The following is a 20,557-nucleotide window of genomic DNA, read 5'->3' as shown; positions in this document are numbered from 1 at the left end:
GCCCAAGGACAGTTCCTGGACTCCTGATGCTCAGGGGTGGGACTGCTGTGCCCTAAGGATCTGACTCATTCACTGAAGCAACAGCAGGCCAGCACCTGGCCCCAGGAGGCCACAGGCCACACTGCCCCTCCCCATGTGATGCCAGGTGTGGTCCTGAGTGGGGCAGGTGGCCCACAGCACGTAGCCCTCTGAGCCCCCATCTCCTGGAGAGCTGCAAAACAAGGCTGGTGCAGGTCCAGGGTCACATCAGCTGCCCTTCCCAGGCCCTGAAGGCTCCTGCAGACGTGGCCCTCAGCCCTGGGCCTTCGTCTGCTGGACCAGCCCCGTCCTGTCCCGCAGAGGAGTGAAATGAGCTGAAGTCCAGAAGGACTTGCCAGGTTGCTGGTGAGTGATGTGGATCTGAGGCCAGCTGTCACCACCCCCAACCCAGAGCACCCAGAGAGGGAGGGGAACTCCTCAGCCACCCACCTCCCTGGATACCCAGGGCCAGACACCCATGGGGCATCCAGGGCAGATTCCAGCCCCCAAACTCATGCAAACTCCACACTCTGCTCCATAATATATCTGGGTCGGTTTTTATATAAAAATAACAGTTTCCCCCATTTCTTGCTTTAGGAAAACATGCTGTGCTCCAGCGTGGCTTTAGGTCCCTCCCTCGACTCCTGGTCCTGTTGGGCCCAGAGCCACGCTGCAGAGCGGCTGAACAGGCCAGCAAGAGGGTGGAGGGAAAGACAGCAGGGCCTGCAGGACACACAGGGCATCTGGGCTGGGCACGGAGGGTGAGGTTGTCCATCGGCCGGTCTGGCTCATGGCTACTGAGGCCCTGGCCCTTACCCCTTCTCTCCTCCGGGGGCTGCCCTCACTGGTGGAGGTAGGCATCCAGCCAGATGTCGCCAGACTTCTTCAGGGACCTGGGAGGTGTGGCGGGCATCAGAGACTCAATTACAGGACACCAACACCCCCAGGCTCCCGTGGTGCATCCCCAGTCCCCTGGGAGTCCCCTCCCCTGAGGCAGGCAGGTGAACGGGGCCAGGGAGCAGCCTGGGCACACATGAGCTGGACGGGATGCAGATGGGGGATGTGGACAAAGCCAGGTCGGGGTAGGAGCCCCAGTGGGCCTGTCCCTCCTTCTCCTAGTTCTTGTTGCCCTCTCCTGCTGGACCTTGTGACCTAACACACCTAGGACATGGCCCACCAGGCACCTGAAGTCAGGCACAAGAGTCAGACATATCAACAACTCGCTAGGAAACCCCGTGCCAGGGCTTACACAGTGCTCTGCTGAATGGCACGGATTCAGAGGACCAGGCTGGGAGAACATGGGGAGACCCCAAGTCTGGACAGCAGCAGAGAACGGAGGGCATCCAAGCAAAGGGAACAGCGTGTGCCAGGGCCCAGAGGAGGAAGACCCGCGATCTGATCTGTGTTCCCACCTCCAGGCTGCCGGGGCCTCTGCTCTGTCTTTCTGCTTTGGCTCTGGCCCACAGTGTGCTCCCAGCCACAGCCTCGTCCCAAGATGAGGCTCAGGTCCTACACAGCAGTATGCTCCTGCCTCAGGGCCTTTGCATGGTGGGACTCTTTGCCTGGAATAGTCTTCTGCCAGATGCCCCAGGGCCAGCCCTCTCAGCTTCTCTCTGTCTCTGCTCACAAGCTGGCATCTTGACCCTGCCCATCTGCCATCCTGTAACTGCAACCCCTGCCTACTTTCTATCTAACCTGCTCCTGGGTTTTTTTGTTTGTTTGTTTTGTTTTTTGCCAGAACACGTTCACTTTTTCTGCAGCTGTCTCATTTTTCTTTTAAATCACTTGCTCTCTGTTGCTAGAATGTCAGCTCCAGGAGGGCAGGGACCGCCTGTCTGGCTCATTGAGGTATTTATAGATGCTCCAAGAATTCTCACGGTGTGAGTCAATGCCGAGAAGGGAGGAGGCACGGCTGACCCAGAGAGGCCTCGTCGCCAGTTCTTAGGGGGCCCGTGTGGACGAGGGGCCTGGTGCTCAGCAGCTGAGCTGGGATGGGGATCAGTGTGGCCCCCGGAACCTCCAGGAAGGAAGGGGCTGGGCAGAGCCTTACCCGACGATGTCCAGCAGGGCGGTGAGGAAGGGCTTCACCTCATAGTGCAGGCCGTGCTTGGCACACAGCGCCTTGACCAGCGGGGCCACCCTGCGGTAGTTGTGCCTTGGCATGGTGGGGAAGAGGCTGGGGTGGGGGCACATGGCCGGCGTTTGAGCAGGGCTGGCAGAGGGAGCCCCGCCACGCCTCACCTCCCCGGCCCTGCAAGCCCAGGACTCTGGTCTCGGCCTCCCCATGAAAGGTGGGGAAGGGGCTCCTGGCTCCGCCCCAGGGCTCACCCGCTACCTGTCAAGACCTGAGGTCTCACTCACTGGTGCTCGATCTGGAAGTTGAGGTGCCCGCTGAACCAGTCGATGAAGAGCGAGGGCTCCACATTGCAGGTGGCTGCCAGCTGCCAGGGGCGAGGGGCGCAGGTAAGGGACGCTGGCTCAGGTCCTGCCCCCGGGGCCTGCCTCCCATACCTGGCTGGCCCCGTCCCTCCCTGCCCACTGGGACACATCACCAGCCCTCCCCACTGCCCACCTGAGAGCTGGCCCAGTCCCGGTGCTTCTCGTGGCCGATCTCCTTGGGGATGTGGTTCATCTGCGTGATCCACACGAACCAGTGGCTCTCCAGGACCCTGTGGGAGAGTGCAGGCTGCAGTGTGCCTGTCCCCAGGCCCGGGCCCCAGCTTCCCCTGGGCGCAGTGGGGTCGGGGAATTGCTCCCTTGCGGGGGTTTAAAGCAGCTGAATGGAGCCGTGACCACTGCAAGGCTGAGCGGAGACTCCCAGCTCGTGGGGGTGGACATGCGGGTGACCCGCGAGCCGGGCTGCTTCCCCGGAACTGCCCACCCCAGCGGCCTCCCCTCATGTTTATTTGATTCCCCCGACAGCCCAGGGCGGTGGCGCTGCCGTGGGTTAGGGTGTTGGAGGGGTGGACGCTGCCCAGGAGGACTGTGGTCAGGGCCGCCTGCTGCTTGTGTGTGACCTCCCCACTCCCACCATCCTGAGTCTGGCCATACCTGACAGCAACAAAGAGAAGCAGGGCCCCAGGGACACCGTAGAAGGGGACGTAGGACAAGAAGAAGCGGGAGTAGAAGCTGGCAGCCCAGAGCAAGTCCTGCAGGGGGTGGAGGCAATGCTGAGCGGCCTCCAGGGATGAGGTCTGGAGGCCGGCCAGCGGGAGGGGGTGAGGGAAGGGCCGGGGCCATCTGACCTTCGGCTTCAATTGCCTGGGAGCCCTGGATAGGCCACTGCCCCTCCCTGGGTCTCTACTTTCTCAACTGGGTGAAAGAACAAGGTCCCTGTGCTGTCGGCTCACAGGGCTGACCACAGAGGGGAATGCTATCATGTGCCTGGGACAGACACCTGGCACCGTCGGCCCAGAGACCTCTGTGGACACCCCTATAGAGATGCACTCAGTGCCTCTGTGAACGCTTGCTCTCTCTGCAGGCTACACAGGCAGACACTCGCTCCCCACCCCCGTGCACCCCCATGCGTGGGCACCCCTCTGCACTGGGGCTGAAGCCCTGCCCCGGCTGTCCACGGGTCCTGAGCATCCCCACTCACTGTCCACTGCAGGCACACCAGCATGTACGCCAGATTCTCCACTTCAAAGTTCACCAAGGTGAGCAGCGGCGGGCCAACTGCAAGAAGGGGCAGAGAGCAGGAGCAGGGCTGGGGTATGAGGAAGTGGGCAGAGGGGGCTGTCCCTCCACACACACCCCTGGGATGCTGGCACTGGTCCCGTCCAGCTGGGTCGACCCTGCGTCGTCACCCACAAGGCCTGGTCCACACTTGTTCCCTCGGCTCACCCCTGCCCTATCGTTTCCCGACTCCCACGTCAGGAAACAGCCCCACATGCTCCTGCCCTGGAATCCTCACCCTGTCCCTGTTTGCCAAAACAACTGCCCAAATGCTCTAGGGCAGAAGGGAATCCTGGCTGGGGCCTGGGAAGTTCCGTGCAGGGCTTGACTGAGGTGGGGGAGCAGCCAGGCAGAAGGCTTGGTGCTGGGAGAGGGAGCCCAGGCTGCAGGCCTGGAGCAGGCAGGGTGTGAGCGCCTTGGGACCGCAGAGGGGACAGTGCAGACTCAGGCATGGCCCTGCCACGTCCCCACCCCTAGAAGGACTGATGCACACTCACTCAGGAAGAAGTACAGGTGCTGGTGGTTGTAAGGAAGGTATCTGCGTTTCTTCTTGCCGTACTGTGGAGACAGGCGGCGGCTTGGGAGAGCAGCTCTCCAGGCCAAGGTCAGGGGGCTGGCTGGGGCCAAGGTCAAAGGCAACTCTAGATTCTAGCAGCTGGGCTCCTGGTCCCAGCTAGGTAGGAGGTAGGGAGGGAGGGAAGCACCTGGGACAGGGGCTGGGAGTGGAGCTCGAGTAGGGATGAGGGCTGGGACTGGAAGGGGCCGCCGTGGGTAGCTCAGTTGCTGCCAGGTCCCTTCAGCTGCAGGCCTGGCCTCAGGGTGTCCATGTCCCTCTCCACCCACCTCGACAGAGGACTCCCCCAGGAGGAAGACTGGTGCCACGGTGACGTCTGGATCCTTGTGGAAGATGTTGGGCTTGGCATGGTGCTGGAAGTGGCGGAAGTTCCACCAGTGGGCGGAGAAGCCCTAGGGGACAAGGGGCTTCAGTGGCAGGGCCAGGCCACGCCCCCACGGCATCCACACAGCTGGGCAGGCCCGGCGCCCTGCCCTCCTTGGGTACTGGCCACCATCCCACCAGGGCCCTCACCTTCAGCTGTCCCATCACAAACTGCTGGGCCACGTGGTTCCACCGGGACTTCCTGAAGATGGAGGCGTGGCCCAGGTCATGCTGCAGACACCAGCACTGGGCCTGGGGAGAGGGGCAGGGTCAGCGGAGAGCAGGAGGGAATCCCGCTAGGGACACAAGAGGGCACCGGCTGCATGGGACCCCAGCCCTTAGCTGCAGGGCTCTTCTAGCTCCCAGGGCTATGCCCACTGTAGACGCTGCGTCACTTCGACGTCCCTGGGGGCCACTTCCTGTTTTCACAAACCAGGGTAACTGAGCGCTGGCAGCGGTGGAGGGCCTTGCAAAGGTCAGAGCCCAGCCTCAAAAGCAAAGTTTCTCTCCAGCCCTCTCCTGCCTTCCTGTCCCCGGCTCCTTCTCCCCTCAGGCAAGCCACAGAAGCTGCCGTGTCCTAGGGCAGGGCACAGAAAGCAGAGCCCCTCCCCCGTGAAGCCCAGCCTCGAGGCCTCACGATAGGACTCTCAATCTCCCTGACTCGGAGGTGGCCACAAAGAACTTGCTCTGACCCATCTTATCCAACAGTGGATCCTAAGACCCCCACTTCCAGAAAGGGCCCTGTCTACACCTGGGAGGGAAGAATGCTGCTCAGAGAGGCCCTGGAGATCTGGACAGGCCTGGCCGGGTTTCCCTACTCGTCCGTCTCCATTGGCTCCACTCTTCCTGTCCAGTTCGACACGGCTGCCCTGCTGCACGGACCCCAAGGGTACAAAGGGGGAGTTTGCCCCCGTCTTTGGTTCTTCCCTCTGAAGACTCCCTTGTCCCATAAAATGATGAGCAAATAAATTTGCTTTTCTCTCGTTACCCGTCTTGTATTACAGGGGCCATGACCTTTATGGTGGGCAGGAGGGATCGTCCTTTTCTTCCCCTGCACAAGTCTGTCCTGGGGTGGTGACCTTGGGCTCTCTGCCCTGTTTACACAGGATTTATTAAGCAAAGAGCTTCCTCGGCTCACGGAGACCACGGCTTGACCGCAAGCAATCCCCACGGGCCGCGGGCAGCTCACTCTTTGGTGTATCCATTCACACACAGCAAATACGTTCCTGCGCCCACAGGTGCTGGGCCTCTCTGTTGGGCAGCCCGGGGATCACCTGGGAGACGGCCAGGATGAGGGCAGCAAGGGTGCTGGGCACCCAGCCAGGGCCCAGGAGGTAGACGATGAGCCAAGCCAGCACCTCCATGGCCAGGATGTGGCCCAGCAGGAGGGCGAAGAAGGTGGGATCAGCCTCGAACAGCTTCATGTCCTCGGCCGCTTGGCGCAGGGCTCGGAAGTCCTCAATCAGCTGGACCTGCCACGGCAGAGTAGCCGCTGAGCTGAGGTGAGGCCTCCCCAGAGGCCTCCCACAGCTCCCAGGTCCCAGCCTCTCCTCCTGGAGCCTGGCTCAAGAGGTGAGGGCAGAGGGCAAGGATGGAGGCACGGGAGCGCCCGGCCAGGGGGTGAGCTAGGGGCCTGCCCGAGGGCCAAGTTTCCCCCTCCGCACAGAGTGTGGGGTGGGTGAGAAGCAGAGAGCCAGAAACAGGAGAGGAAACCCTCAGAACTCAGCTCACCCCATCCTGACTGCAGCGGGGGCCGCCAGGCCTGGGGCAGGGAGGGCCTCCCCTGGGAACGCACAGCAGGCGCCTGGCCAAGTCTTATCTGGAGCCCGGACTCGTGCAGGACATGGCTACAACTGTGACTGTCTGCCCAGGCCCCGGGGGCAAGCCCAGCTCTGACCCTGCATCCCCCAGCATAATGTAGCAGTGTCCCCAAGCCCCCCAGCACCGTCCCCCTCACGTTCTGAGGTCCGTCCTGGCTGGGCTCTTCTGGGGCCAGCTCTCCAATCAGCAGGGGCTGCAGGAACTTGCGCACAAAGTTGAGATCCTGGTGGAAGGCACGGAAGGCGTCCTGAAGGAGAGCAGACAGTCAGGTGGACAGACAGACAGACAGCTGGAGAGAAAGTCAGCAGGCTCTTCAAGAGCCAAGAGGACCAAGGGGACCAGGCGTGCCTGTGAGCCCTCCCTGGGGCTTCCCAAGACCCCTGGCCTGCCGTGCCCCATCTGCTCTGCCCGGCGCACAACATTCTCCAAACATGGCTGAGAGGATGAAAATCCGGTTTACAGAGAGACATCCGTGGAGGGCTGATTCCTTTCATGAAAGGGTTTGGCTCTTCCAAAAAGCTTTCTCTAAATTACATCCTTTTATTTTTGGTCCCAGTCTGGGGATGGGACCCGAGGACATTCTACCGCTGAGCTGCACTCCCAGTCCTAAGACAGCCCAGGCTGGCCTTGAACTTGTGATCCTCCTAACCTCAGGCTCCTGAGCAGCTGGGGTTATGGGTGTGGGGGTGGGGAGCCTTGTAATTAAGGACACCTGGGCTCCTGAGTGGAAACCATCAGTGGCAGGACACAGAGTTCTTGGGGTGTACGAGGAAGGATACTTGACTGGGTAAACACATTTGATTTAAAAGTAACAGAAAGTACAAACTTTTTTTTTTTTAAGTTAAAAAAAAAAAAAGAAGAATCTAACATTCCTGTGATTCTGAGTAGTAGCTGGAGTGGGGGTGGGTGCCATGGAGGAGAAGGAAACAAAGAGAGGGGCTGAAGGACAAGACAGAGGGGGACGAAGATAAGGAGCTGGGGAAAGAAGCCGTCAGGAAGCGGCAGCGCTGATGGGCGGGTAAACGTGAACTTCGCACGGTGGCGGCTGGCTCAGCCTTCCTGGTCGCGGTTGGTATTGCACTTGGCACAGACCCTGTTTGTCCGTGGTATTGTATTTGGCCCATTAATTGTTCACAGCTCTCCGATGGATTTTTATTTAGCTTTCAGAGCCTCCCTCTGATTGGGCGAGCCACAGCCAGACAGCAGGCTGGACTACACTGCCTGGGCAGAGTGTCCCCTTGGGCCCGGGAGAGGTGACCGAAGGGGCCCCCAGACGCTGAAGGAAATAAGTACCTTTGAGGGAGGCAGGTGGAGAACAGGGGCCTCCTGCTGTCCTCTTGCTAATAAGCCTACCAATGTGTGCAGGTGAGAAGTGGTGTCTTTGGCCACCTCACCGGGGACAGTGTGACAGTGCTAATTACCCTTATCTGATCACTGCTCATTGTGTAGGTGTGTTGAAATATCACACTGCACCCCTGAATATGTGCAATTATTAAGTGTCAATTAAAACAGTCAATGAAACTGAAAGTGATAGGACATCACTGCCAGGCCAGCCCTGCACCGTCCAGGGGAAAGGAAGCACCCAGGCCCCTGCCAGCCACCATTTAGAGGACATGCATGGACGGTCCACCATCTCCTGCCCTCTGCTGCCTGGGCCCTAGCTCCCTGGGGAGCTGGGGTTGGTGAGGGCAGGGGAGAAAGGAGGGAAGACTGTTCCTGGGGATTTGCTGCCCTGCCCACAGTGTGACCTTGACCTAGTCCACTGACCTACTTACTGGCCTTGATTTCCTGAGCGAACCAAGGTAGCCAGACTTCAGGACCCTTCAGGGTCGGGCTGCTGAGCATTATTACATTTTTCGATGTACTGCTCACTGGCATTAAGTATGTTCACCTGTGCTGGGTAACGATTACCACCGTCCATTTCCAGAACTTCACCTTTCCCAGCTGCAACACTGCCTCCCCACTCCCTCCTCCCCAGCCCTGGCAAGGCCCACCCTCTTCTCTGTCCCTGAGAGTCTGATTACATTAGGACCTCTTGTAAGGGGAGCTGGGTGCTCTCTGTTCTTTTGCAAGGCTGTGCCCTCCACAGGGCACACACATGCAGACCCACCCACCCAAACACCCCTGCAAGTCAGATCTGGACTCCTGGAAGCAGGCCCAGTCACAGCCCACGTGAGCACCAGGCCTCGACACACGACGTGCACACGCAGGCCTCGCACACGCACAAGCCTCTGGTCCCAGGATTTCCTCCCTTCCAGCCCTTCCCTCCCCCTCCCACCTGTTCTGTGGCCACCACCTGGAGCTAGAAGCTGAGTGCTGGGCGCGCATCGGCTCCTCGGTCCTGTCTGACCCAGGCCTGCACAGGCACCGAGGGGATGCACCAGTCCAGGCCTGTCCAAGGGTCTTCCAGTCAAGTCTGTCCCTTAAAAGGGAGGTGTGAGCCCCCTCAGGGCAGGTCAGAAAATTCCAGGGCAATGTGGTCAGGGCTCTGGCAGGTCTTGGAGAGTAGCCTGGGCTACGGGGCTGGGTAGGCATCGTGGTGCCTGCACTTCTTGAGAACCAGCAAGGTAGGACCCCCAACCAGACCAAAGCCTGATAAACCGGCAAATGGCCTTTTCTAGGTCATGTGACCTACTAGTCCTCTCTGGGCCTCTGTTCAAGGACCCAGGGGCCATGCAGAAATGAAGACTCAGAGAGGTTAAGCCTCTTACTCAAGGTCACACAGCTCCATTTGACTGATACTAGATCAGAACCCAGGGCTGACTGTGAAGCTGTGCTTGTGGCCACTCGGCAGTCTCCATGGGGCAGCCATTCCTGGGCTAGAAGGGAGGCAGTGAGCCTCCTGGGTGGGGCAGGGTGAGGCCAGTCATTATCCTGAGTGGCCAAGGACACAGTTGCTGGAAGTTTGGGCTGTGGTACATGGGAGAGCAGTTCTTGGGCCACGTCAATGGGTCTCAAGGAACTGCAGGAGCCCCCGACCCCGGCCAGGTACCCAGGAACATCCTTCTAGGAGAATGTATCCAAACCCTAGGACCCCTACCTGGAGGTACCATTTAACTGGGGAGGAGAGTGGTAGGGAGGCCTGTCCAGGTCACTTAGTAGTGGCAGAGCTGGGATTCAAATGAGAGTGTGACGCTCATGCTCCCTCAGCAGACGGCTAAAACCCAGCCCTGCCGGCCCTGAAACCTCAGAGGGGCTTGGCTGACTCCCAGGGCCCCTGCCCATGCCCTCCACGGAGCGGCTGGCAGGGGTGTTGAAGGGGACAGCCTGGAGCCAGCCTGTCCAAAACGGAGCCTGAGGTACCACTTAGGAGCCAAGGAGCCCAGAGAAGACTGCACCTCCGTCCCCGCATTTCTTCAGGAACCATTAAGGCCCATCTCACGGGCTGCCGGGAAGACAGAGTTGGCACAGGTAAAGCACTCAGAGGGACCTGGGGGCAGCGAGTGCTGCACAGCCGGGCTCTCAGCTGAGCCCCTGGTCCTGATGACCTTTTCCTGAGTCCACTCAGAGTTCAGAGCCTGCTGACACGGGCCTGAGCATGGGCAGGAGCACGCCATCAAGTCCCAGCCACGCCTCCCGCCAAGGGAGAAGGGTAAGCAGCCTCCTTTCACCCAGAGATGGCAGGGGAGGGAGGGAGTTTTGGTCACTGGCCAAAGCACAGAGAACATTCCAGATCAGTCAGGAAGTTCAGCAGAGCAGGGAAAGCACAGAGCTGCTGGGGTTTGGGTGCTCTGGACCTGCCTCCTGAGGCCTGTGCTGGAGATGGGGGTGGAGTTGGGGTCTCCAAGGACACCCCCCTGGAAACTTCTGTCTCTCTGGCTCTGCTGGGTGGAGGACGGAGCAGGAACTCAGGTCACCGAAATGCCCTCCCCATCCTCCCTGCAGCGCCCCACTCCAGGAGGCCAGCGGGAAGCCACCAGAAACTCACTTTTACAGGTGGGGAAACTGGGGCTCGAGAGGAAGAAACAAGGACACTGCTCCGCACGTGGCAGTTCCAGTCTATGCAGCAGCGCTCAGCTGAGGGCGGGTACCCCTGTCTCCCAGCACCCCTGGCGTCCCAGTCAAGGGTGGGCAGGCACGATAGGTCCTCCTCCAGCCAGCACCCTTGATCCCACAGGTGCGGATCACAGTGCTGGCCCCCAAGCCATCGGGCCCTTGGGTACTTGGTATTCTCTCCACCAGTGAGCTGTGGCTCTCGCACTGGAGCTCGGCTGGAGCCTTAGGTATCCTCACGAGGGAGCGGGAGGGCTGCCTGACACACTAGGTCACCGGCTTCCCACCTCTGCACTCTGCATTCCTGACAGCGTGGGAGAATCCTGACTCCGCCCTGAGTGGGGGGAGGGAGTACTGCCTCCCCCAGGGAAGGAGGCTGGGTGGATGAGGACATGGCCAAAAATGCCCGCCCGAGACCACAGCGGCCACACTTCACAGGGAGTGGCCCTTCAGCAGCAGAACTTTCAAAAAAGCCAGTATGGTGGGCGGGGCCAGAGAGTGGACACTGGGTTTCAGATGGCAGGAGCCACCTTGTTCTCCCTTGGCCTCCGACCTGCCTAGTCCTGGGCTTCGCCCTCTACAGCTCCCACCCAGACACAACCCCACCTCCCAAGCCCCAGGAGGAAGGCCCTGGCCTTTCAGGGTCCCAAGAAGGTCCCATTACATTACTTATTTTTGGCCTCCATTCTCTCATCTGCAAAATAGGGGAACAAGAGGACCCATCTTATAAAATTGTTTAGAAAATTAAATTAGTTACCAAGCCCCAAACGCTCAGAACACTGCTTGTTCAGTAATTGTTGGCTGAAATTACTATGACACAGCCTCTGGTGGTAGCACTGGCCACCCCCACCTCCAGCTGAGTTCAGGCCCAGCAGGCTACTTAGAGGGAGGATCCCAGGCCAAGGGGCTCAGAAGGTCTATTCAATCTGCAGCAGTTAGTGCTCTAGCCCAAAGGGCACAATGGGGTGCTGGGAAACCCCTCATCTTTCCCATGGAGCTGTGGGCAGGGAATTCACCACATGTATGTGTACAAGGCTTATTGGCCCATGGTGAACCATCACACAGCTGCCCCATGCCATCTATCATCACAGAGTGCCCAAGATGAAAGTATTCTGATCCCCACTACACTGATGGGACAATCAGGACCCAGAAGGGAAGAGTCATTGTGTGAGCCCAAGATAGTTCCCTGTTGAGAGACAACTCAGAGCTAACTCGGGGGGCTCCCACTAGTATCCCTGTGTCCACAGCATCTCTTAAACTCTTCTCTGGCCACACTGCACTTTGAGGTCCAGCTGAATGGTCACTTCTTCTGAGTGGCCTCCCTACCATCCCTTCTCTCAGCCCCTAGCTCTTAGTTCCTAGAAGGTTCCGCCTTTCCCCTCTCCATTAAGAATCAGATTCCCTCGGGGCTGGGGATGTGGCTCAAGCGGTAGCGTTTGCCTGGCATGCGTGCGGCCCGGGTTCGATCCTCAGCACCACATACAAACAAAGATGTTGTGTCCGCCGAGAACTAAAAAATAAATATTAAAAAAAATTAAAAAAAAAAAAGAATCAGATTCTCATGGCTCCCCCTCCTAAAGAGAATAAAGCAAAGTCCGTCCAAGGGCATGAAGGGTCAGGAGGAGCCCTGGTATCGCTGCCTCTTGCACTCCTACCCCCACCACTGCTATCTACTGCCACCATGGTGCATTCCTTAGATATAAGAAGTATGATCCCACCCCTGAGCCTTTTCTCTAGTTGATCCCTCTGCCAAGAAATCCTTCCCTGCAGAGGTTTTGTTCATAGCTGCATCTTGAGGCTCATAATAGCTCACGGATGGATATAAGGATCCAATCACTAAAGAATGAATGAATGATGGAAACAACATGCAGTCACTATGTGGCGAAGAGCACAGCTGTGTGTTCAAATGCCAAACTTGCCACTTAATTTCACTTTGCCTCCCTGAGCCTTGCTTTTCTAATCTGTAAGGTGGGAATAATAGTAACAGTGCCTGTCTCATGGGAGTATTTTAGGATTAAAAGAAAGTATGGGGGGCTGGGGATATAGCTCAGTTGGTAGAGTGCTCGCCTCGCATGCACAAGGCCCTGGGTTAAATCCCCAGCACCACAAAAAAAAAAAAAAAAAAAAGCAAGAATTATTATGGACAAGCATTGAATTTAGAATCTGGCATATAGAAGGTAGTAGGTACCTGGCTCTTATATACTCCTGACCAGAAGTGGCTGGGCCTCAGCCCTCTCTGGCTGGCTGTGCTAGTCCCAGGGTGCCTATGATAAACCTGGCCCTGGGCCCAGAGCTCTTTCCCCAGGGCACAAGGCTTTGTATCCCAGGATGGCCACAGGCTGACTTCATGGCACTGGAACTCTGGGAATTTCCTGGCAGGAAGGCTTCTGTTGCCTGGACATGAGAACAGCTGATGGGCTGGTGAGAGGTCACTGCCCCACCCCCATCATCTGAGCTCCGGGGTCTGCGATGGGGCATCTGGGCTCCATTATACAGGGCACAGGGCTGCTCCCGCCCCCAGATGTGGGTCCATCCTGGACCAAGACCGGCGTCCCCCACACCCAGCCACTTCTCAACCCCTTTGGCCTGAGCAGACCAGGTATTTCCGGCAATTCCAACCAGTGTCTGGAGCCTTGAGGGAGGTGCATGATGGCCTCCAGCACCCCCTTTCTATTATAGACAGGGTTGGAACCAGACACGGCCCCGAGAAAAGGCCCAGCTCTGTCACAGCCATCCTACTGCATTCTCCAGTGTGTGGGGCATGCTCACCCGGAGGAGTCAGCGACATGCATTGCACATAGAAACTACGTCATGGAAGCCTTAGGGCCCCAGAGTTGAAGAGGCACAGTCCTACCCACTCCCCAGATGAAAAAACGGAGGCTCGGGAGTGGCATGCCTGGTTCAAGGCCATTCAGAGCCTCCAAAGGCCGACTCAGGCCCAGAGAGCCAAGAGATTTTTTTTTTTTTTTTTAAACAGGACTTACTGGCTATGAATCAATGACAAAACCATCAGATGGAGGCCTGGCACCAAGCAGGAAAAAGTGATTAACAAGTGTTCTCTGTAGTCCTTCCCTCACCTGCCCCCACCCTGGCCTACAGGTAGAAAAGGCCAGAACAGGCATTCATAACAAGACCCTTGAAGGGTGGCCAGAGCTCAGGCAGTGGGGTTGTGACACCTCATGCCTTCCATTCCCTGGCAGAATCACACATAAAACCACACTTACAACTGTGTGTGGGCGCACACAGAGGCCTGCACGTGCCCACACACTGATTGGCCCACAGGCTGTTTCAACCCATGACTATGCAGTCCCCCTAGAATTTCAGGAGACTCCTCACTCTAACCCCTCAGCTCCCTGGGTCAGGAGAGGGAAGACAGGAATGCTGACAGTCCTGGCCAAGGCTGAACCTCCTCTGCCACCTAAAGTTGGGCCATTAGGGATTCATTCCCTCAGATCTCGCCAGGCTTCCTGATACCCCGTGTGCCTACCTAGAATTCTGGACTCTCAAGGACAGAGCACTGTGGCCTCAATCCCTATCGTCCAAGGTGGGGGATAGGGGAAAAGAGCTGGTAAGACCTGGGACAGGCTACGCCACTGGTGGCTGCTCCAGCCGGCCAGCCCTGCGGGCAGGGCCACATCCCTCCTTGTCTAGACATGGGCTGGGAATGGGAAGGCAGGGTCCCCAAGGGCCACCCTATTCCTGGGGTGACTGTGCTTCCCCATGAGGCCCACCCTGCCTGGCTGGCAAAATCCTCCCACGTGCAGCTGCCAGCCCAGCAGAGGTGAGTCACTGGCCCTCCAAGCGCTTCACAGCAGCTCTGAGGAAAGCCACAGACCTCCAGGCCCTGCCCAAGCTCTTCTGCCCAGCCCCCAGCCTCTAATGGCACATCCCTGTCGGCTTCTAGGGACCCAGCCTTGCCCCTAGCAGCCGGCAAGCACCCGGCAAGCACCCAGCAAGGCTGTCCTGGCCTGGGAGACCCAAAACGGAGACACTAATCTCAGTGCAACACGGAGGGTCCTCACCTAGGGCCGTCTCTGCCGCCATGGCACACCCACCCTACGCAGACCTGCTCCACGGCCTGACAGGCGATTGAGTCCTCCAGGCAAGGAAGTGACCTCTTTACCCTACATCAGGCCCCGGGTTCCATCCCAATTCTGGATCCCGGGTGTGGAGGTCAGAGGTCAAAGAGGGGAGGAAGGATGCGAGGGCCGCGCAGATGGAACCCGGCACCGTGCCAGACCCAGGTCCCCGCGAGAGCCAGGCTCCTCCCCGCCACGGTGGGCTTCCTTACCGTGGCGTCCTCCGCGCCGTGGTGGCCGATGAGGCGGCTGCCCCCTGGGTGCCGCTGTGCCCAGCGACTGATGTCGTAGACGCGGCGCTCGATGACCAGCCACTTGTCGCCCGGCAGGTCGTGCTTGCGGATCTGCTCCCAGCGGTAGACGGGCAGCGGCGCCCCCGGCTGAGCGGGCCCCTCCCGCGGCCCCGGCTCCCCGCCGGGCTCCCCGACGCCGCCCATGTCTGCGCGCAAAAGTCCTCGGGAAGCCGGGACGCGCCGAGGTCCGAGCGAGACGCCGAGGGAAGCGAGGTCGCGCTCCCGGGGGGCTTCCTCCGCCGCCGCCGCCCCTGCCGGCCCCGCCCTGCCGCCGCGGCCGCCGTACGAGCGTGCGCCTGCCCGGCTCTCGGCGCAGGGAACTTTTCCCTGCCTTATAACCGCGCTGACAGCGCTCGCCTCGCCCGCCCCCCGCCCCGGCCCCCGCGCCGGCCGCCCCGCGCCCGCTCCAATCCCGGCCCGGCGCCTCGGCCTCCATTGGCTGGCCGGGGAGGGCGGGGTCGCGGCGGGCTCCCCCACCCGGAGGGCCGCGGCCACCGCGCCCGCCCTGCCCCCGGGGCACCGTCCCGCCCCCGGCTCCGGCGACTCGCCGCTCGGCCGGCCGAGGAGGGGGAGGGGGACTCAACAGTCACCCGCGTCCTTGCGCAGAGCCCGGACGCGCCCTCGGGGCCGGAGAGGGAGCGCAGGTCTGTGCCTAGCTGGGCTGGGGGTGGTGGCTCTCCGGGCTTCCAGCCGCGCGTCCCAGAACCTTAAATCCCGAACTCCCCGAGATGGGGCCACTACCTCGGGCGATAGTAAATAGGCTTCAAACAATGGGCCTCCAACGTCCAGACTGTTTCTGTGACCAGCTGCTGGGACCCGGCGACCTCTCTCCGGGCTGCAGGGCTGGGAGTGCCCAGGAGTGGCCGCCAGGGTGGAAGAGGTTCGAACAGAGGGCACCCTGGAGTGCTGCCATTCAGGGGGCGAAAGAACATCCAGTGCTAGGCTGGATGGCTTGGATGTCACCACATCCCACTCTTCCCCCCACACCGTCCCATTATTTTACTTAAACTGAAGTTCTTTGGAGAATGTAGGTAGATCCCCAAATTGCTCTGTTTCTTGGAGGTACATACTTGGTGCTAAAGGTTAAAGGTTCACACCAACATGAGAAAGCACTGATCCAGAACAATGGTTGTCAAACTTGAGTGCCCATCAGAACTAGCTGGCGGGCTGGTTAAAATACACACTGTGGAATCTGGCTTGGTGGCTCCTGCCTGTGTTCCCTGTCACTTGGGAGGCTGAGGCAGGATGATCCCAAATTGGATGTCAGCCTGAGCAACTTATCAGACTCTGTTTCAAAAAAAAATAATAATAATAATAAATGTTAAAAGACTGGGAATGTAGCTCAGTGGTAGAGCACCCTGGGTTCAGTTCCCAGGACTGCAGTGGGTGGGTGTATACAGATTGTGGGGTCCCATCTGGAGTGTGACTCAGCAGGTCTGGTGGCAAAGCATAGAAGTACATTTCTAACAAGGTCCCAGGTGATGCTGCATGTTGGTTGGGGAGACATGTTTTGAGAACCCAGATGCATTTCTCTCATATGCGATTTCCTCTGGGTCTAACAACTTGTAGGAAATCAGTGTGTCTAATTCAGTTATTCCACGGTATCTGTGGGGGACTGGCTCAAGGATCCCCATGGATCCCCAAATCAGCAGGTGTTCAAATCCCTCATATAAAATGGCATGGCATCTGCATTGAAGCTTCACAGTCCTTCCGGATAGTTTAAATCACCTACGGATGACTTACAATACCAAATACGTCAATGCTCCGTAGATACTTATCATACTATTGTTCAGGGAATAATGACAAGAAAAAAGGTCCGGGCACGTGCAGTGCAGATGTAACCACCCCAGGCTCAGCTTCATAATACATGAAGGAGACAGGAGAACATTCAGGTGAGCACTGCAGAGACAGGATCTGTGAACAGGCAGGAGGAAGGGGATGCCTACCCATCACTTCGTTCACATGGATTCACTGTAGTATGAGGTGTGTGGCAAATTCAATTTTTGCCTTTTGGAATTTTCTGGAATCTGCCCCCACCCCCAGAATATTCCAGAAAAAGAACCCATGGATTTGGAAAACTGACTCTTCTTGTACAGGCAGACCAGGGCTTGAAGAAGGGGTGGGGTGGGGTGGGGGTAGGGGTGACTCTGGGTTCTCACTGGTTCTAGGAGCTCCTGCTTCTGGTAGCCAGGAAAACCAGAGAGACCGTGACATTACCACAGACTGGGGCTCCCACTAAACCCTGGAACCCTGATTGTGTACACATGTGTGGGCACGGAGAGGGTGGCAGCCCTGGCCAGCAGTACCTGAAGTCTCCACGTGTTCCCACTGAGCACAAAGATGAAAAGGCAGATTCTTAGAGGAAATGTACCTGCTGCACCTAAATCTGGTTGTCCACAAGGGTGTGGCCCTTGGCCCATCTTTAGTAACCCTCTGCGGTCAGATGTGGTCAAGCCCAGGGATTATCTAGGTGCTTCTACATTGGGGCTTTGGCCTGGTCTCAGCCCAGGGCTGTAGAAGGTGGTAGCAGGGGAGATGGGGAAGGCCTGCCCAGGTTCTCCCCAGGGAGATAAACCAAGGACAGGGCTTGGGCCTTGCCACCCTGGATCCTGGCTTCTTGGATCCAGCACGGGGTGATCGGCGCTCTATGTCTCTGCTATCTGCAATTGTGTGTTCCCATAAAGCCTGAACCGTGGATGTCTTCTTCCCACAGCCCAGACGGACAATTTTGCACACTACTTCTCCACAGGTCTCAGGGCTTTCCGTAGGTTGCTTCTGCATCTCTGACCTTCAACCTCTCTAACCAGCTTGACTGAATTTTCGGGAAGTCAAAGGGGCTGTGGGAACTTGGGACTCCAGTGTCCCCAAATCACCAAGTCAGGCCTCTCACTCCACTTGGAAAGGGAGAGGCATCACTTGACATTCCTGAGCTGCCACTGGGCCACTGCCAGGGTCTGTGGGGGCAGGGGGTGTGGGTTGACAGAACTGGCCAGCTGGAGCGACTTTTTGGAAGGGGGAGCTTTAGGTTTGAGGGGAGCCCCTCAAACCCCTGGAATGTAGCCCCCATTCCTGCTGGACTCCCTCCCATTGCCAGCCAACACAGGCCTCTTACTGGACACAACGAAATTGCTGCCCGCCAAGTGATACCAGCTGTTGTCCTAGAGCCAAGCGATGCATGCTAAGGGTCAGCAAGGCTGGGGCAAGCTTCCTAGGGAAGCATTAGCCTGGAGGGCGAGATTAGTGGAGAACTCTGGGCCCACCAGGACAGCAGTCACAAAGCGCAGGCATTAGTTCTGTAGCAGACACACAGAGTACTCGAGTCACCGTGTTCAGGTTTGCCTCTGTGTGAAAAGCTCATCATGTCATGAGCTGTTGGTTAGTCCTGGACACCGCTCCTCTGAGAAGGGAAGGGTTGGCGGGGGGGGGGGGGGGGGGGGGGGGAGGGCCACAGGCCTTCTTGGCCACCAGAGACCCTCCTTGAAGGCATCACTCTGGTGGCAGGGCAGAGGTCCTTAGGAGATCTTGTAGTAAAAGGGGCTCCCCACAAGTGGCCACCAAGGTGAAATAGTGGTCAGTCATTAATCACTAGATGCAAATCAAAACCATCGTGAGATGTCACTCATCCTTTACAATGGCTACTACCCAAAACCAAAGCATAAAATAACAAGTGTTGGCGAGGAGGTGGAGAAACTGGCACCCCATGGACCACTGGTGGTAAAGTGAAATGGTACAGCCACTGGGGGACAGCGGAGGATGCTCCTCAGAGCACCGAATTGCCATATGACCCAGCAGTCCTGCTGCTTATCCCGAAAGTAGGGCCTCAAAGAGCTATTGGTCCATTTATGGCTACCCACTCAGCTTTCTGCATCTTCTAAATTAGGGACGAACCTAAGGCACGCTGCAGTGTTCAGTGAAAGGCATCTAAGGGGCTGGTTAATACTGTGGGCGCTGGAGCCGTGCTCCCCATCTGTGTTCTGGGGCCGCCGTGATCTCTGCACAGCCTCATGGTGCTGTGATCTATTTATCTGCAACGTGGGGAAAAGCATTACCCACTATAGCAAGAGGTGGAAGCAACCTCTGGTCCACGGATGAAGACATCAACAGAATGTGGCATTGCAACACAAGGGACTATTATTCAGCTTTAAAAAGGAAGGCCATCCTGTCACAGGCTGCAATATGGATGAACACTGAGGACACTGCTAAGTGAAGGGAGCCAGTCACAAAAAGACAACTGCTTGTACGGCTGCACTGATAGGTGACTCATAGAGGCTGGAGAGAAGTAGCATGGTGGTGGCCGGGGCAGTGGGAGGGAGACAGGGAGTTTTTAATGGATACAGCGTTTCCATTTTGCAAGATGAAAACATTTTGTAAAGATCTGTTTCACAACAATGTGAACAACGAACCCAACGCTACTGGACTGTGCTCTTAAAATGGTTAAGATGGTAAATTTTGTTGTCATTTTTTTAAACCACATTTTTTTTTTAAATGGGAAAAAAGGAGGGGGCGGCGAAGACCATTTAACACATCTTCCGCCTTAGAGATGAGAAAACTGCCACCCAGAGAGCCGCGACTTCCCCGGGGAAGGAGCCCCAGCAGGGCAGGCTTGGCAGACGGCGAAGTGTGTAGGCCAGGAGAACCGCTCAGGACTGGTGGGCTCGGACTCCACGCCTCCAGCCCAGAGGCCAGCTGCAGGGTGAGATTTTTGTTTTAGGTGCTGGGGACCAAACCAAGCCCTAGTGTGTACCAGACAAGCATTCCACCCCTGAGCTACCCACTCAGCTTTCTGCATCTTCTAAATTAGGGAGGAACCTAAGGCACGCTGCAGTGTTCAGGGAAAGGCATCTAGAGGGTTGGTTAATACTGTGGGTGCCAGAGTCTGCTCCCCATCTGTGTCCTGGGGCCGCCGTGATCTCTGCACAGCCTCATGGTGCTGTGATCTATTTATCTGCAACGTGGGGAACATAGTACTTCCTGAGGTTGCTGTGGGGTGGAAATGAATTCACTTAAAGGGTTTAGACCATGCTTAGCACCTGGTCAGCACTCAGATATCGGTTGTTCCTGGTAGATACTAAGGCCAGCATGTGTTTGTCCCCTAGCCATCTCAGTTATTTGTTCACAGCAGCCCCACCTGGCGTCTCACAATAGCCAGTGGTACTACCTGGGCAGACAGAGTGGCTCTGGGTTATAGGACCCCCTGCTGGGCCGCTGGAATGTTCAGATGTCTCCTTGGTCCTAGGTCTGGCTGGGCCAGGAGTAAGCAGCTAGCTCCAGGCTCAGGCCTTCGTCCTCCTTTGCCCTTGGATCCCTCAGGGTTGACAGAGAGCAAGACAGACAGAGGCCAATGTGTATAAGACACTGAGGTCACCCCATGTGACACAGCAGCACAGGCCCTTCCCTGACGGCCACCCTTGCCCATGGATAAACTATAGGTGCTTTTTTGTATTATTATTACGAGCATCCAGCACAGAGGTGTCCCTGGTATTGATGGAGTGAGTGGATACTTGGGACAGGAGACTGGCTGGTGACCACTACCAGGCCAGGGAGGCAGCAAAGGATTCGTATCACAGTGGAGTGGGAAGGGGACAGGGGAGCAGTGGGGTACTGAGGAGGCAAGAGAATCCTGAGAAAAGGCTACTACTGGTCAGGGAGGGCAAGACAGAGCCTGACCAGTCCACAGCAGAGCTGACTGACCAGCTAAGCTGGCCAAAAGCAAAGTCCCAAGGAGGTACCATCTGCCTCCA

General features: G+C 57.9%; 1 protein-coding gene across 2 annotated transcripts; it reads right to left on the bottom strand.

Annotated features, from left to right (window-relative positions):
* Positions 1 to 552: 552 nt before the first annotated feature.
* Fads3 (fatty acid desaturase 3) lies at positions 553 to 15,168 on the bottom strand. 2 transcript variants are annotated; one of them, XM_078045899.1, is made up of 13 exons: positions 14,736 to 15,168; positions 6,588 to 6,698; positions 5,905 to 6,102; positions 4,781 to 4,882; positions 4,537 to 4,659; positions 4,191 to 4,251; positions 3,617 to 3,693; positions 3,070 to 3,167; positions 2,591 to 2,687; positions 2,380 to 2,459; positions 2,069 to 2,194; positions 835 to 911; positions 553 to 741 (listed from the first exon to the last, which is right to left on the bottom strand). In XM_078045899.1, exons 1-12 carry the CDS (start codon positions 14,958 to 14,960, stop codon positions 860 to 862), a joined length of 1,350 nt encoding a protein of 449 aa, XP_077902025.1. In that variant the 5' UTR covers positions 14,961 to 15,168; the 3' UTR covers positions 553 to 741; positions 835 to 859. The 2 variants fall into 2 exon arrangements, with proteins under 2 accessions (XP_077902025.1, XP_005331565.1); XM_005331508.2 differs by having other exon boundaries at positions 553 to 911.
* Between the last annotated feature and the right edge of the window lie 5,389 nt (positions 15,169 to 20,557).

Source organism: Ictidomys tridecemlineatus, chromosome 4 (assembly GCF_052094955.1).
Source record: "Ictidomys tridecemlineatus isolate mIctTri1 chromosome 4, mIctTri1.hap1, whole genome shotgun sequence".
Lineage (NCBI taxonomy): Eukaryota > Metazoa > Chordata > Mammalia > Rodentia > Sciuridae > Ictidomys > Ictidomys tridecemlineatus.
This window is presented reverse-complemented; position numbering and strand designations above follow the sequence as displayed.